We start from the raw sequence: 15,425 nt of genomic DNA on the forward strand, positions 1-15,425 counted from the left end.
GTTGACTAAAGGTTATATGCAATGTCTACAAAGAAAATGTCTTTCAGTCCAGCAGTAGCCATCAGCTACTGAGTTATGGGTGGAACCTTAAAAGCCTCTTTCCCATCCGTGTGTGGATATTGATTGTCTTGATCCTTTGCAGGTCTTTTTCAGATAAACCTAGCATCAGTGCATTCAAGAGTGCAGGAGTCGTGTCACATCTAGATGACAGCATTGTTCCATCTTCCCCTACAGACACTCTTCTACAGTGCCCCTGAGCATTTTGGGGTTGATACAAACATCTCATAGGGCTTCTGCACTTTCAGTAGTTGTGGTTCTCTGCATTGATTATTGAACACTGTGAAAAACACTTCTCTGACCAAGGTTGAATGTAGCACTAATCTATAGGTATAAACATAAACATTTAGAGCTCAGTTTGAACACCATAGCTATTAAGCAAAATAACCACTGTAGGTTACTGCCTGGGGCCCATGACCTGGCTTGCTATAGGGTTTTGACTACATTTTGACAAAAATTCCTACTGTAGAGGAGACCTCGAATTCAATCGGAAAATGGTTTATTTCCCCTTATGGTTTGTAACCATAAGTGTCATCGTGTTATAGCTGTTGGAACATTTTGCCTGAGAATCAGTATTGTAACTTGCAAGGTCCATATATGGCTAAATCTATTGATGACTCTCCTTCCTCATTGGCCTGCACATTACCTTCTGCCCCTGTGAAAGGAACTAAGCAGGGAGCAAGTTTCTGTCCTTTGGTTCCAGATTGATTTCTGTATGGTCTGAAATCATGCTATGTGTTGTCTTCTAAAAAATGTTGTCACCATATTTAATTGACTCAGTATTTTATATTGTGTATAATTGCTAATTTCATTTCTCCTCATTTTATTGTTTGCATGACTGCTTGGCTTTTATTTCTTTTTCCTTCACCAACCCCTTTACTTTTGAGTACCTCTGACTTTTTTCTTAATGTGTGGTGCTTATCTGTGAAATTCCATCAGCATCCATGTCTTTATTCACCATTTCCTGGTTGAAGATCCCACAGCTCCCAGTCAGTCAAGGTCCAATGTCTACAATTTAAGAAGACAGTGCCACTACACTCATGACTCTTGGACCACTAGCATGAACAGCATCTGCAGGCCCTTGTGAAATACAGAATTCTGACCCCTATTTGGAGGTGTCAGATCTACATCAGCATGTTGACAAGATTCTAAGATGATGTTTACACTTACAATGTTTGAAAAATAGCATTTTACTTAATTCTCTAGATGGGCATTCCCACAAATTATCAACTCAAATACTCTCGTTAATTATTTAGTTCTTGGTTATTTATTACTCTGATGACTGTTTATCAGATATACTCCTGTCATCATCATTACCCTCAGATCTAAGGCAATGAAGAAAACAAAACAAGTAAGCAGAAGACCCCTGGCCTTCTTGAATATTTTATCTAGAGCAGGGAGAAAGATGAAGTTGCAAAATATAATCAGAACACACACACACACACATACACACAAAACATACACAACACACACAACACACACACAACCTGCACATCATACACAACACACACAGAACACACAGAATCACACAAAACACACACAACACACACATATAACACATAGACACACAACACACAAAAACACACATATACACAGTAGGCTCTGGAGGGAGTGTGTTAGAAAAGATGAAGACAATGAACGGGGTAGAAGTGGCTATAAATATGGGGTGGGACAGTAAGGAAATGCTTTTTCTTCCTTCCTTGTATATATCAGTGAATAATGGATGTCACCTTCATTAGAAATTATCTTAGTGTTCTTACTTTACCATTGATCCTTGATTGTGTATGTGTGTGTATTATAGTTTTATGTATGTAAGTAATGTATTCATGGGAGGTCTGGTAGTGATGCTGGTGTCCTTTTCCAGTTCAGCAGTTGAGACAGAGTCTCTTGCTGAAGCCAGAGCTCAAGTGATCCTGGTTAGTCTAATTATCTAGCTTGTCTCTGAGGTATTCTGTCTCTAGTTCCTGTGTGTATAATTACAGGTGGCCATCACCGTTGCCTAGGTTTTATGAATTTTGGTTATGACTGGCCCTTGAATTTGCAAAGCAAACATTGTTTCTCTTTCCAAGACCTAATTTTAAAACTCAAAAGTTTTGGCCTTTTAAGCAAAAAATGAAAGATCCTTTATTATCTGTGAGTTTTCCCTCTATAATCTTCAAGGACAGAAAAATAGGATGTGAATCAAGAAAATAAACAAAACCTTCACTTCATTAAATTTTATTTTAATATTTTGTATATCTAGGGCTTGTGTCATGTATAGTAAAAGCATACTACTTTGTTACCAAGGACTCAGAAACATGATGTAAGTTGACTAGGCCTTTATTAGATAGGCAATTCATTAAGGAGTTGTAAGTGTATCACATTTTCCACTTGAAATAGAAAATAAAGAGTGCTACTGTGTTTAGATGCCAATAGCTAGGGAGTGGTTTAAGGAGAATGAATGAAGTGTGTATGTGTGTGTGTGTGTGTGTGTGTGTGTGTGTGTGTGAATGCATGGTATTTAATAATGTCTGTCTCTAAAATAAGACTCATAGCTAGTGAAAAATTTCTATTCTAAAAATAAATGTAAATATTAGCCTCATAATCTTTTACAGAATAATGTGGTTTTACTGGTTGACAAGTATGTGAAATATATGCAAAATAAGTTAACTATAGCTTTCTATAAATTGTGTGTGGTAATATTTATGTAGATCTCTGTATATTTTACATTTTTTGTTTTTGTTTTTTCTCATTCAGAGAATTCATCAATAGCCTTAGGCTGCACAGGTCCTTCTATGGTGGCCTGGCTGACCAGCTTTGTGTTAATGAATGGGCTGCAGCTGAAGGGAGGCCCTGCTGGAATGGGGAGGACATAGTGAAAAGGTAAATCCTGGGTACATTGCTTCTCTTCCTTGCTTTCTTTCCCTGGAATTGGAATGGATGCTTACTGTTGTTACTTTACAGCACAGATTAGGCTAATCCCTTCCTTTGACTTTCCTGAATAACTCTGATCTTTCCATTTCTACTGTGGGTCCACTGTGTGCTGTCTGAAGTTCTTTCTTCATTTGCACCTGTCTCCAACATACACAACAGCTCCAACCTTTAAACTGCTGTCTTCTCTCTAGCTGGCTTTATTTATCAAATGTCTTATTTTTTAACTTTATGATTATTAGGTTGCGAGTAACTTAGGTGAAACCTGAATACTTATGCAAAGATTAGAGAGGGGGTAGGTGGACGGAGGGAGGAGGGAGGAAAGAGTATTTCTAAAGCATAAAATAAATTATACTTTCATTCAATTATCCATGGTTAGGATTTGAATTCATTGAAAGTTTTGTCTGAATCTGTGAAAATTCACCTTTTTGTGAAAGGAACATCTTATTCTTTTTTTTTTATAAATTGGATATATTTTATTTACATTTCAAATGTTATTCCCTTTCCCGGCTTCCCAGCCATAAGCCCCCTATCCCATCCTCCTCTCCTTCTCCTATAAGGGTGTTCCCCCTCCCCAACCACCCCCCACTTCCACCCCCTGACAGTCCCGTACACTGAGAGTCCAGTCTTGGCAGGACCAAGGGCTTCTCCTCCCATTGGTGCCCAACAAGTCCATCCTGTGCTACATATGCAGCTGGAGCCATTAGGTAGTGGCCTGATATAGCTGTCTCCTGAGAGATTCAGTCAGACCATGTCAAATAGAGAGGTGAATGCTAGCAGCAAACCATTGAACTGAGCACGGAGTCCCCATTGGAAGAGTTACAGAAAAGACTGAAGGAGCTGAAGGGGCTTGCAACCCCATAAGAACAACAATGCCAACCAACCAGAGCTCCCAGGAAATTTCACTTTATCTTTAGTGGTCTGGTAGAAAGAAAGACAGTGTGGCTATTCTGTCACATGCCTACTCCATCTGGTGACTCATGGCTTAGCTTCACCACAATGGCAAGTTCACTTAAAGTATCATGTAGTGAATTGTCACTCTGACAAATGCATATGACAGTACACTTTCAATACAGATGTCTGTCATAATGGTTTTTTTTTTAAATTCTAGGTGATCATATTCATTATACTTAGAAGCTATATACTCTTATGTTATGGTTAATTAATACATCTCAGAGATTAGGAGCATTCAAAGAAAATGATTTAGGAGATAAAAATGTAAATTGAAGTATAAAGTATTGGTGATCTGACTAGAATATCTTTCATTATGCTCTTTGAGTCTTGGACTGTATTTTAAATTTTTTATTTTACACGTACTGAGAGCAGTCATAATATGCAATTGAATGGATAAAGTAGTTCTGTCCATATTTTTCTTTCTACATTCTATAATTAATCTCGACTTTGAATTATAACTTTCCTTTGCACATTATTTAAATTGAAGTGAAGTCTTCTGTTGGAAATATTTCTAAGGAATATGAGTAAGAATACCATGATGTCAAATGAAAGATTAAGCATTTAATGCCAGTTTATTTACTGTATTATATTGTGTTAAACCGTGTTATCCAAATGTCCATCTGTAAGCATTCGTAAACATTTGTGTTCAATTTGTGTAAGTCTCCTGTCTCTTCCTTGAGGTTTGTGTGCTAGGAGAAAAAGAGAATGACTTAAAAGATTTCGGATAGAAAATCTCTTTCAAGTCACATAACACAATTTCTTTCTTTTTTTTTTTTCCTTTTTTTTTTTCTTTTTCGGAGCTGGGGACTGAACCCAGGGCCTTGCGCTTGCTAGCTGAGCTAAATCCCCAACCCCCACAATTTCTTTCTTTAGTGTAATCTTTAACACCCGGTGCATCTGAATTTGGAAGGCACATCTTTAGGTAGAGTTTTCCATGAAAGGTGTCTACATTTCCAGAGCAAAGTCATTCTGAGTCTTCAATATACTCTACCCCTTCTTTCCCCATCCTGGTAAGGTCTGCTGTTTACTAACAGGGCCAAATACGGAGACTCCATCTCTGGAGAACAAATTTCACTTTGCCAGTATCTTCCTGAAATAATTATACGAACTTCATTGCCTCAGTAGATGCCTTCGTCTTCCTTCTGGGTATTTGTTTGCCCGTCATGGCTCCGGAGACGTTTCCTGTGGCTGCTCGTGGAATGAGCCAACACGTTCACTGCTCCCAACATCTACTGTTAGTGGACGTGTCTCAGTCGTGATTACTTTGAGGCAATGAAGAAAAAAATCTAAGCATTAAGTCATTTACTTCTCCAAACATTTTTGTCTCTGTGAGAAATTTCATGGGTACCTTATCTTTTTATATGCTCGATTTATATTGTATTTTCAATTATGATTCAACCAGTTATTGAGGTACATTTAGAACAAGATCACTTTTGTCAATGCAAGCACAACAGTAAAAATCTAGGTATCTATGTAATCTAGTTGATTGTTTAGGCTGTGTTTACTGTTTCATCCCTTTCTTGTGAAAGTAAAACTTCATGTGATAAGAAGTGCTATTATTTATAGTTTTACATTTCTAATTCAGGTTTTAGGAGTTTTGTGACATGTTTGTCAAAGCACAGATAGATGTGTAATATTACTGAACTGCGGAACTTATGTAATAGTATTTCTATAAAATACTGAGTCCAGAAAACTGCTATGATATCAATTTTTAAATTTTTTGTCAGAAAACAAAATATAGCAAGATTCGCAGTGGAGAGCTGTACGCAGCCTTTGCATGAAGCATTCGTTTTAGAGACATAACCTTAGTTAAAACAAATAATGCCATTCAATTTTGGGAAAACTAATACCAAGTGAATGTGTGTCCCATTTAGCAGTGAAGACTATTATCCTTCTTATGGTAGGCTATAATACCCATTGCATCCATCCTGGGAAATTATGCCAAACACATCAACACACTGAATTGGTTGCCAGGATTGATTTTATCACTCATTATAAGACTGGAGTGATTATTTTGGCGGCGTTTCGTCTCCTGAAGGCATTTGTTAGGAGGTGACTGATAAGATTATTTATGTGCACAGCTGTGGAGAATCTAGAGACTGATTCTGTATCGTTCGAGTCTGTGAAATTGGGTGCTTGTGAATGTAAGAGAAAAATGGCTGAAATATCTGTAGTGTAAGGAGAGTTACGTCTAAAAAAAAAGTCTATTTTAATTCCGGTAATTTTAAAGAGAGCCTTTGTGCCTTATACTCTAGTAGAACACCGAGGTCAATGGGTCAAGTTCTTGATTGCAGATGAAAATGAGCTACCAATGCAATCTATGTGATCTGCATCCCCGAAGGTCCATCTTATCTACCGCAGTCCTTAGTTACCGCGAGATAAAATTGTTCTCTGGGAGGCGTGCTAGTCCCTACTCTGTTCTCAGTTATCTGTAATTGTAATTGATTGTTCAATGATTTCTCCACTGCCCTCTGGGCAATGAAGTTTAGATGACAGTCCCTTAATTAGCACAGCTTGCATCCCCCCTTGCTATTAAGAGAAAAAAGATCTAGTAACTCTCCCTCGATATACAGGAATTCATGATCTCTACATTAGCCCTTGAAACAGCCAGGAGCTGTTAACTACCCTAGTAAAATTAATAAGCCACATCATCTCTACTTCATCTTTATTTAGTTAATGTTTCCTAATGCTTCTGGCTTGTGGCATAATCCAGTGGGTTTTTATTTTTTTCTCTCTAGTCCTTATGATAAGGTGACCATTTTTTAAGTGATTATGACTGAGTTTTAAAATCCAGTAAAAATAGACCAAATGTTAGCAGTCTTTTAATATTATACTTAATGTAGTTTCATTTCCTATTTCAAGTAGAACTTTTTTCTCAGCAGTTACTGTCTAACTTATTTCCCCTCACTTTTACCTATCACCTAATAGGAAAGCAATTTTTGCTTTCAGTGTTTCTTTCTGATTCTACAGTGCTTAATTATATTAGATATATTATTTACAAAAAGGAGTAGTCTAGCTCTCACATTAGGACCTTCATTAGAAGACAATCAAGTCTCAACTGCTTTGGATGTATTCGTGTAATAACCATTCACTTTCCCTGCATACTGTGCAGAATGCAGTATTCCTGTGATTTGAACACCCATCTGATTTCAATTGCTGTCCACAGTGTATGATGCATATCCAGTGAGGTTTGCAGAACGTTTTTTAACACTTTTAAAAATTGTAAAATTAAAACCTTTTTAAAATTTACAACTTTTTAAAGAAGGTTGCAAATAAAAAAAGATCACACATGTAAATTAACCAGAACAAAAACTGTACAAATCAGTGATCCAGAGTTAGAACAGCCATTTATTTACAGAGGGAGGTTATATGTTTTATGTTTCACCATGGAATATATTTTATGAACATATTCTTCACCAAAAATGAAAAGCCCATGACAGAGTAAGAAGTAGAAAAACAATTGATTTTACATCCTCTTTCACAATTTGTATTCATTACCTCCATTCGGTCTTTCCTCAACCCCAACCTTTCCCCTGTCAATGTTTTTACGTCCTACTGCCACAATGTCATTGGTTGGGAACTAGAGGGTGTTCAAATTGTGATTAGCCAGCTTATTCATCTCAGAAATCTACTACAGAATATGGAAAGTCCACTGTTAAAAAGAGCGATTTCCAACTAAATTATTTTATCCAAGCAAGTATACATACAACTTTGCCAAGTTCCTACTTTCATCTCATGTTTTAGTAGAGTGCACTCCCTAATTTGTGTGTGAAACCTCTAATCTACTGTGCTCCCTATGAAGCCTTTTGTGTTATATATCACATCTTCTTTCTTCTGTTCTAATTTCTTTTAGAGTATAGCCTTTGTATTAATAGGAAGGTTGAAAATGATTAGTATCATTGAGCATATATATATATGTATATATATATATATATGAGTGATTTTTTCTGAAGATAAAAGAACTATGGGTAAATTAAATCCATAAGTCAGTGGTTCTCAAATTTTCTAATTTTATAACTCTTTTAATACTGTTCCTCCTGTTCTGGTGACCCCCAAACCGAAAAACTGTTTTCATTGCGTCTTCATGACTGTAACTTTGCTACTGGTATGAATCATATATAAATATCTATATTTTCCAGTGATCTGATGTGCCCCTTTGAAAGATTGTTTGACTCTCAAAAAGAGTATAACCGGGGCTGGGGATTTAGCTCAGTGGTAGAGCGCTTGCCTAGCAAGCGCAAGGCCCTGGGTTCGGTCCCCAGCCCGGAAAAAAAGAAAAAAGAAAAAAAAAGAGTATGACCCACAGGTTCATAGAAAACCACTTCATAAGTAGGACTGAACACTGGGCTTTGGACTGTGGGAAGTACTGATGTTAGGCTGTTGCTAGTAGGCTCCTAAGTGAAGCTCAACACCTGACAGTGTAGAAGAGGGATGGACCTGAAAATCACCTCCCTGCATCTGTTCTGGGTGCTCCTTTCTGTTTTTTGTTTGTTTGTTTGTTTGCTTGTTTTTTTTGTTTTTTGTTTGTTTGTTTTTGTTTGTTTGTTTTTGACTTAGCAGTAGGGTCATAAGTATCTCATGGGAGTGTACTCCATTGACAGTTTAAGACCAAAGTTTGGAGAGCTAGTCTAATCTCAAATGTGTTGGTTAAACATGTTAGGCAGACATCCTAACATCCTAATGAAGGGATATAGTGTTGGGGTTGTATAAAAATGCACAGCTCGTACAAAGTCTGAATTCTCATGCTGGAAAGATGGCTCAGCGGTTAAATGTAATTGCTATTTCTCAGGGGACACAGGTTCAGTTCCCTGAACCCACATGATATCTCTCAACCCTCTGTAACTCAAGATCTAAAGAATCTAAGATCTTTTTCTGGATTCCAAGGTTTACTAAGTATACATGTATATGTACATGAAAGCAAATGCTTTACAAATACAGTATGAAAAAAAATCTGAAAAATTTACAAAGTCTGATTTTAGAATGCTTTGTAAGGGAATAACTGAGACACACCTGTCCTCAAATGATGGAAATGAAAACTCTGGCTGTGTGCAGATTCATCACATGCCAACCTACATGTTGAGTGTGACAGCATGTATGTAGGTGTAGCTGATGCATGGTACTTATAACAAATATGGAATGAATTTACAGTATTCTCAGCTGTAGACTATCCTGCACAGCAGCCAGCTGTGAGCTGCCTCGTTGTTGGATTATTTCTGGCTACCATTTTATTTTTCTTTAAACTGTAGTCTGCAGGCTAGCCATTCCATTATTAGTGTTCATTGAAAGTACTAAGGGAGATGTTAGTGACTTGCTAGCTTCGTAATCAATTGTCTCCAGTTAAGGGCACGTCATTACTCTCAGAGAGTTGCACTTTGCAAGTTGAAGATATAAACCATAGAACTAAATCCACTAGAGAGCTATTCTTACCTTGCCACTAAAATAAAATGATGACCAGTTTTGGGTCTTGTAAATCACTGTTGGTGGCTGAAGGATGTCTGGTTAACCTTAAGCAGGGTACGTCCTGCAATGGCAGCATCCAGCCCTATGAGATATTTGAAAATCTGAAATTCATTCAGTATGATACTCTTGCCCAATAAGTCCTGGTTGAATCTGGGAGACATATAGTGGGCTTGAGCAACTTCTGGACCGTGTGTCAACCATTAGCTGTACTAATTTTTCAACAAGTGCTTCTAGCTCCTCATATATACTTGGGAGGTTCAGGGCTGGAAGATTTTAGTGTAGACTAAAATGAGAGACAAGAAGGAAAAAATACTTTCCATGACCAATAAACTTAAGATTATTTTAATTGATGGCTCTTGGCTGACAGGAAATAAAAGCTGCAACTGGGGGGCCTTAGGGTGTTCATTACTGGATGAGTTATATCTTGTATCAGAAGAATCCTGTTTAGAAACATCAACATATGTGAAGAGTAGTTTATGAATTAGTAAAAACAGAAATAGGGGTTGAACAGATGCCACAGTAGTTTGTAATGTGTGCTGTTTTTGCAGCAGACTTGAACTGGAGTTCCAGCACTCATATTAAGCAGTTAAAAGCCCTATGTAATTCCCTACTTCAGGGGCTCTAACTCCCTGTCATTTTTGGCCTCCCTTGGCAACTTAGATACATTTATTCCACAAAGATTCATGTGCATACACATAATTTAATATTTTTTCAGTCTAAAAAATTATGGCATATTTATAGGACTAAAAGGTGATTTCTTCCTAAATGCTAAATAGAAGACTATTTCACTAGGGATAGAAATAGAGAAAATATTTTTTAAGAGAGTTCCTCAATAATTTCAGCTTGGGGAAAAGAGTGTAAGTTTTTTACCCATGTGTACTAACTAGCTTTGTGTGTCAACTTGACACAAGCTGGAGTTATTACAGAAAAGGAGCCTCAGTTGTGGAAATGCCTTCATGAGACCCAGCTACAAGGTATTTTCTTAACTAGTGGTCAAGGTGGGAGGACCCAGCCCATTGTGGGTGGTGCCATCCCTGGGCTGGTGGTCTTGGGTTCTATAAGAAAGCAAGTTGAGCAAGGCAGGGGAAGCACGCCACTAAGCAACACTCCTCCACGGCCTCTGCATCCGCTCCTGCTTCCTGACCTGCTTGACTTCCAGTCCTGACTTCCTTTGGTGATGAACAGCAATGTGGAAGTGTAAGCTGAATAAACCCTTTCCTCCCCAGCTTGCTTCTTGGTCATGATGATTGTGCAGGAATAGAAACCCTGACTAAGACACAATGTAATGGATCAGTCTTCTCAAGACAGAGCCAATGTTAAAAAACAAAGACTGTTTCAGAGACAAAAGGAAAAATAATTAGTCCTCCTAAAGAATAGTATGGGAATCATTGGCTGGGCATATTGTTGACTGTGATGCCATTGGCTAGGCATATTGTTAATCATGATGAACTCTCAGTTGACAGGAAATCATGCCCTGAAGCCATGATAAACCTCCATCACAACACCACCCACACCATAGTAATATTACAGTTCTAAGGCTGGCATGCATATTGCTACTTTTCTTCACCCAGAGTTCCCAAAGAAAATCGATATTGTGTACAGAATACCCGGAACACAATACGCTTGAACACCAGCCATCGCCCCGTGTCGACTCCGCTTCTTGCATGCTGACACCATACACTTCGACTGTTTTTAACTTGTTACATGCTTCTATCAGAGGCTGTGAGTAGAGGAGTGTTAGAAAAAGAAGAAGAAGCAAGATAAGAGTTCACCGAAGTATAAAGCTAACGGGCCTTTTCCCATCTAGGGGGCACAGAAGTTGCTCTCTCTGGGAGTCTGGTTTGCATCCCAGTTCCCTGACTTGTGACTTTCAGGTTATGTTATTGAAAACAGCAACAATTGTACAGTGTTCCAGGATGGCAATTCTGCTTTAGTTAGAGCATTTTCACACTCAACCTGCACATTCCCACTGGATTTCTACCCGCAAATTAGTTTCTTTTCAATAAAACAAAAATACTTCTACTCAGACTAGGTCCTATGTTCTCATATTACGGTACATAAATTTATTAGCCAGTGATTTGTTAGCTTTTAAAGTAACATACCAGAAGTCATACCAGAAGTATATTGTCATACGTTTAGATTTTCTCTTCAAATAGGTCCCACTGTAGTCTCATTCAATTTCCCTGCACAACTCATCCATTACATGCACACATGATTGCTAAAGTCCCCAGATCTATTTACTTCTCAGAAGAAATCAGCGAGCTCTTCTAGAAGCTGTTAGAGTTTATAGAATCTGATGGTAAATGATTTCCAGATTAATAAATGCACAATAATAGAATATTGCTCTTTACATATTTTTGTTTGTACAATGTGGGTGGTTTTGTGCTACGTTTTCCTGAAGACTTTATTTTCCGATTACTCTGAAATACTTCTGTTTCTTTGTTTACTTGGGGAGACTCAAGAATACAAATTCTTTTTGTGTTCATATAACCTACTCTCAAAGTTCCACCTTTAATCAATTTTATATGCAATAAGAGCCATAGAAGTTGCGTGCAATAAACGTTTGAGTGATACGTAAGTAATGTAAGTCTCACATTGTGAAGGAGATGGATCTCACATTTGGAAGAGGATCCTCAACCACATTTCCTCCATACAGAACAGAGCTTTAATTAAATAGGAAGCCAGTCATAATTTTGAGAAAGCTACATAGCCACTGTATTCCCCCCGTCTGCAGGAACTAACCCGTGCCTGAATGGGGTATGAAACTATCCATTATTGGTTGCTAGTTGATGCAGTTTTGAGATCTAGGAAGGTATTCTATATAGTAATGCTTATTGCTAGTCACAAAAACAGAAATATAGATGTGGGAGGATATAAGTACATTTATAGGAATTTTATGTAAAGTAAATATGAAAGTATCTTTAATTACATACATGGATGAAATGCTGGTTATTTTATTGTTGTAGGGAAAATCTAGACATTTAAGAGCATCAAGTGAGTAGAACAACAAAAGCTTAGATGAAATATGTTTAACAAATTATTATGCTTTATTTATCGTGATATATTTAAATGCTGAAACTATTGCTAAGTAAAAGCAGCGTAGGCACGGGATTGAATTGGGGTAAGTCTACTGTACACCATGTTTATCAAATTGGAATATGTATTTCTACACAGGAAAGTGATGTGGTGTGGGTGGAAAGACCTGTAGCCTGAGAAGCATGGGTGTACAGTTGTGTTGTTAATTAGGGGCTCCTCAAACACAGAACTGACACATGTCCTCTTTCTTTGAAACATTTTGTTATGTACAGGCACACATACATGTACTCTCACTTGGACATCGATATATAAATACATCGTGCACTATACTGTGGAGAATAAATGCTTTAGTCCATGTCTATAAGCTTAATTAATAAATAACCAAAAGTAAAAATAATCTTTTATACCAAAATGAACACTCTAAAAGAATCAGTGAGTATAATATCCTAGGTGTGTTACTAAGTAAAATTAATAATAACCAACACTGGTTTGGGTGGGGAAGGACAAACTATTCTCGTGGGCTGGTGTTACAGAGCTGGGGTGAGGAATAGGCTGTGCTAGGGTAACTCTCCAGGGAAAACATCTATGGAGAGCTCATATTTGAAATACCATGGGGGTATTTGACTTCTCCAAGTAGAGAGAGCTTCAGGCTTCACATGCCTAGAGGACGAAAGGAAAGCCAATGTGCGAGGGGACAAACTGATAAAAGGATCCAGGATTCTCTGGGATAAGATGCTATAAGGAGTGAAGTCAGCTATTGCCATCCCGGAACTACTTTGTGCATCAGATAGTGTAGCCCCGGAACTACTTGGTGCTTCACTCTACCTATGTCCACAAGTCACTAGGCCTTTCAAGCTGCAGGAGGTGAACACTAAGCTGCTTTTTGTCTGCATCCAAATTCAATTCAGATCACTTCTGACAACACATGTAATGGCTTCTCCCATGTCAATAGCATATCCAGCTCTCCTCGGAGACTAGCCACATTTCCTCCAACTCAGCTCAGCCTGGCACTAATCAGGATGAGAACAGAGTCCACACGTTGAGAGGCCCGCTTCACAGAACGAGTGTTACTTCAGATGCCGTCACAAATTGTAGGTTCCCCACAGCTTGTGTGAGATGTAGCTAACACTTGGAGAGTTTTATAGTCTCATTCTCTGCTTTGGTCAATTGCTAGCTAGAGTGGCTTAAGGAATTCAGAGAAACGCTTTCATGTTTTCAGTCCACTAATAGAAAAGAATCCAGGGATAGCTAAAGGGGAGAACTAGAGAGCGGGAAAATGGCAAAGGGTAATCTGGGAAAAGGGTTAGGCTTCTGCAGCCACGGGCAGACACGTGCTGCTTCTGTACCCTTTCTAGGCACACCCGAGTTCCCAGCACTTTGACATAATCAGAAATTTGGATGTTCTCGAACCCAAAGGCCTTGAGATATTGGTGAAGACTTCATGCAGGCATAACGAATCAGAGATTCCCAGTCATTTATCATCAACTGAGTCAGTTTTCTTACATCTCGTCTCTACTCTCCTGAGCATGAGGAGAAGCCTGAAAGTTCCAAGTTGCTCATTATACCTTGATATTTCAGGTGACCAGCCCTCATGCAGAGCCAACGAGTATCCCCTCACTAAAATACAAGTTCCTATCACTCGGGATCTATCAAGGCACTTAAGATTCTGTTAGAACTTCTATGCAGGAAATTAAAAAGTACTTAGGAGATCTACATTAGGAACTTAGACTGAAGACCAAATATTAGAACCAATATTTTTAAAGCAATCATTTCTTATTTATGCTTGTATTATTATGTTAGAGTACCCGAGAATGGGTAAATTATAAACAAGAAAATTTATTTGCTTACAGTCTTGTGCTATCCAAGGTTAGGTTTCTGTCAAGGAGCTTACTGTACCTTTGTATAAAAGAAGTCCTCACATGACAAAAAGGCAAAAAGAAAGAGGGATGTGCTTGTGGTACTTTCTTTCTTTCCTTTTTTTTTTTTTGTAGTGAACCCAACAGAAGCAACTTAAAGGAAAAGTGGTTCATAATTTTGCTACTCTGTTGGGGAAATTATGGCAGCCACAATATGTAGCTGTGGGGGAAGCAAAGTGCTCAAGCTAGCACGAATGGTTAAAGTCATCTTTGAAACCCATTCCCAGCAACCTGCTTATGCTAACATTCACGTCATAGTTTCCCAGCTTTATAAAAGAGTGCGGGAAGTTGTAGACTACATATTCAGAAGTTGCACATCCAAACTGTAACAATAACCTGTTATAATGGAATTAGTCCCACCCATGGGGGAGAGATCTTAGGGCAGATGCACCACTTAAAACTTCGAAGGTCTTACTGCCATTTCAGTAGCAGTTGGTCCAATTTTTCCACCACTGTAGGGATGTAGGACCAAGTCTTCTCCATCACTGGGCTCCAGCAGCTTGGGGAGGTGGAACCGCAGAGGGTTTGACTGTACTTATCCCAAGCTGCGGGAGGGACAGGTGCTGGGCTGTAGAGGAGCTCCAAGACACCACTCTATGCGGTGGGAAAACACAGTCTGAGGCAAGGGAAAGCCAGAGCTGGCTCCAGGTTCTGGGGCCTGCGAAGAGGCAGTGCCATGGTGTTCATGGGCTTTTGGGTATCCAGGAGTCTCTGAGAGGTGCAGAAGAGCTGAGGATGCAGTTGGGGGGTAAGAGTGTAGGGAGACCTTCTATGGGAGATTAGGCTGTGACTCTTGTTCATGGCTCCCATGCTGGATCTAGATGACAAGAGACCGTTTGTGGTTCCAGTTTATTGTTATGGTGGAAAATGAATGTGTAAAACCATACCCCACTTCTCAGGGTGGGCTTGAGATGAAATATGTTTTCAGGGAGGAATGTCTGGTAAGGGAAGTGTATTGGCAACACTCTATAGGCCTCTAGTTACCTCATTAGCATGAAGAACTCTGTTTTGAGTATACCGGACTGTGGTGGTCATGTCTAATGTCACTTCCTATTGTCTTGGTCTGAAATGTTAGGGATGCCTCATCTACTG

General features: G+C 38.6%; 1 protein-coding gene across 5 annotated transcripts in view; it reads left to right on the plus strand.

The window, feature by feature from the left end:
* Positions 1-15,425, plus strand: part of Gpc5 (glypican 5) — a 1,436,787-nt gene that overhangs the window by 369,486 nt on the left and 1,051,876 nt on the right. For all 5 annotated transcript variants that reach the window (XM_039093413.2, XM_039093414.2, XM_063274345.1 and 2 more), the window contains one exon: positions 2,794-2,919. In XM_039093413.2, coding sequence (XP_038949341.1) covers positions 2,794-2,919 — 126 coding nt within the window. The remainder of the gene's footprint in view (positions 1-2,793; positions 2,920-15,425) is intronic.

Source organism: Rattus norvegicus, chromosome 15, assembly GCF_036323735.1.
Source record: "Rattus norvegicus strain BN/NHsdMcwi chromosome 15, GRCr8, whole genome shotgun sequence".
Lineage (NCBI taxonomy): Eukaryota > Metazoa > Chordata > Mammalia > Rodentia > Muridae > Rattus > Rattus norvegicus.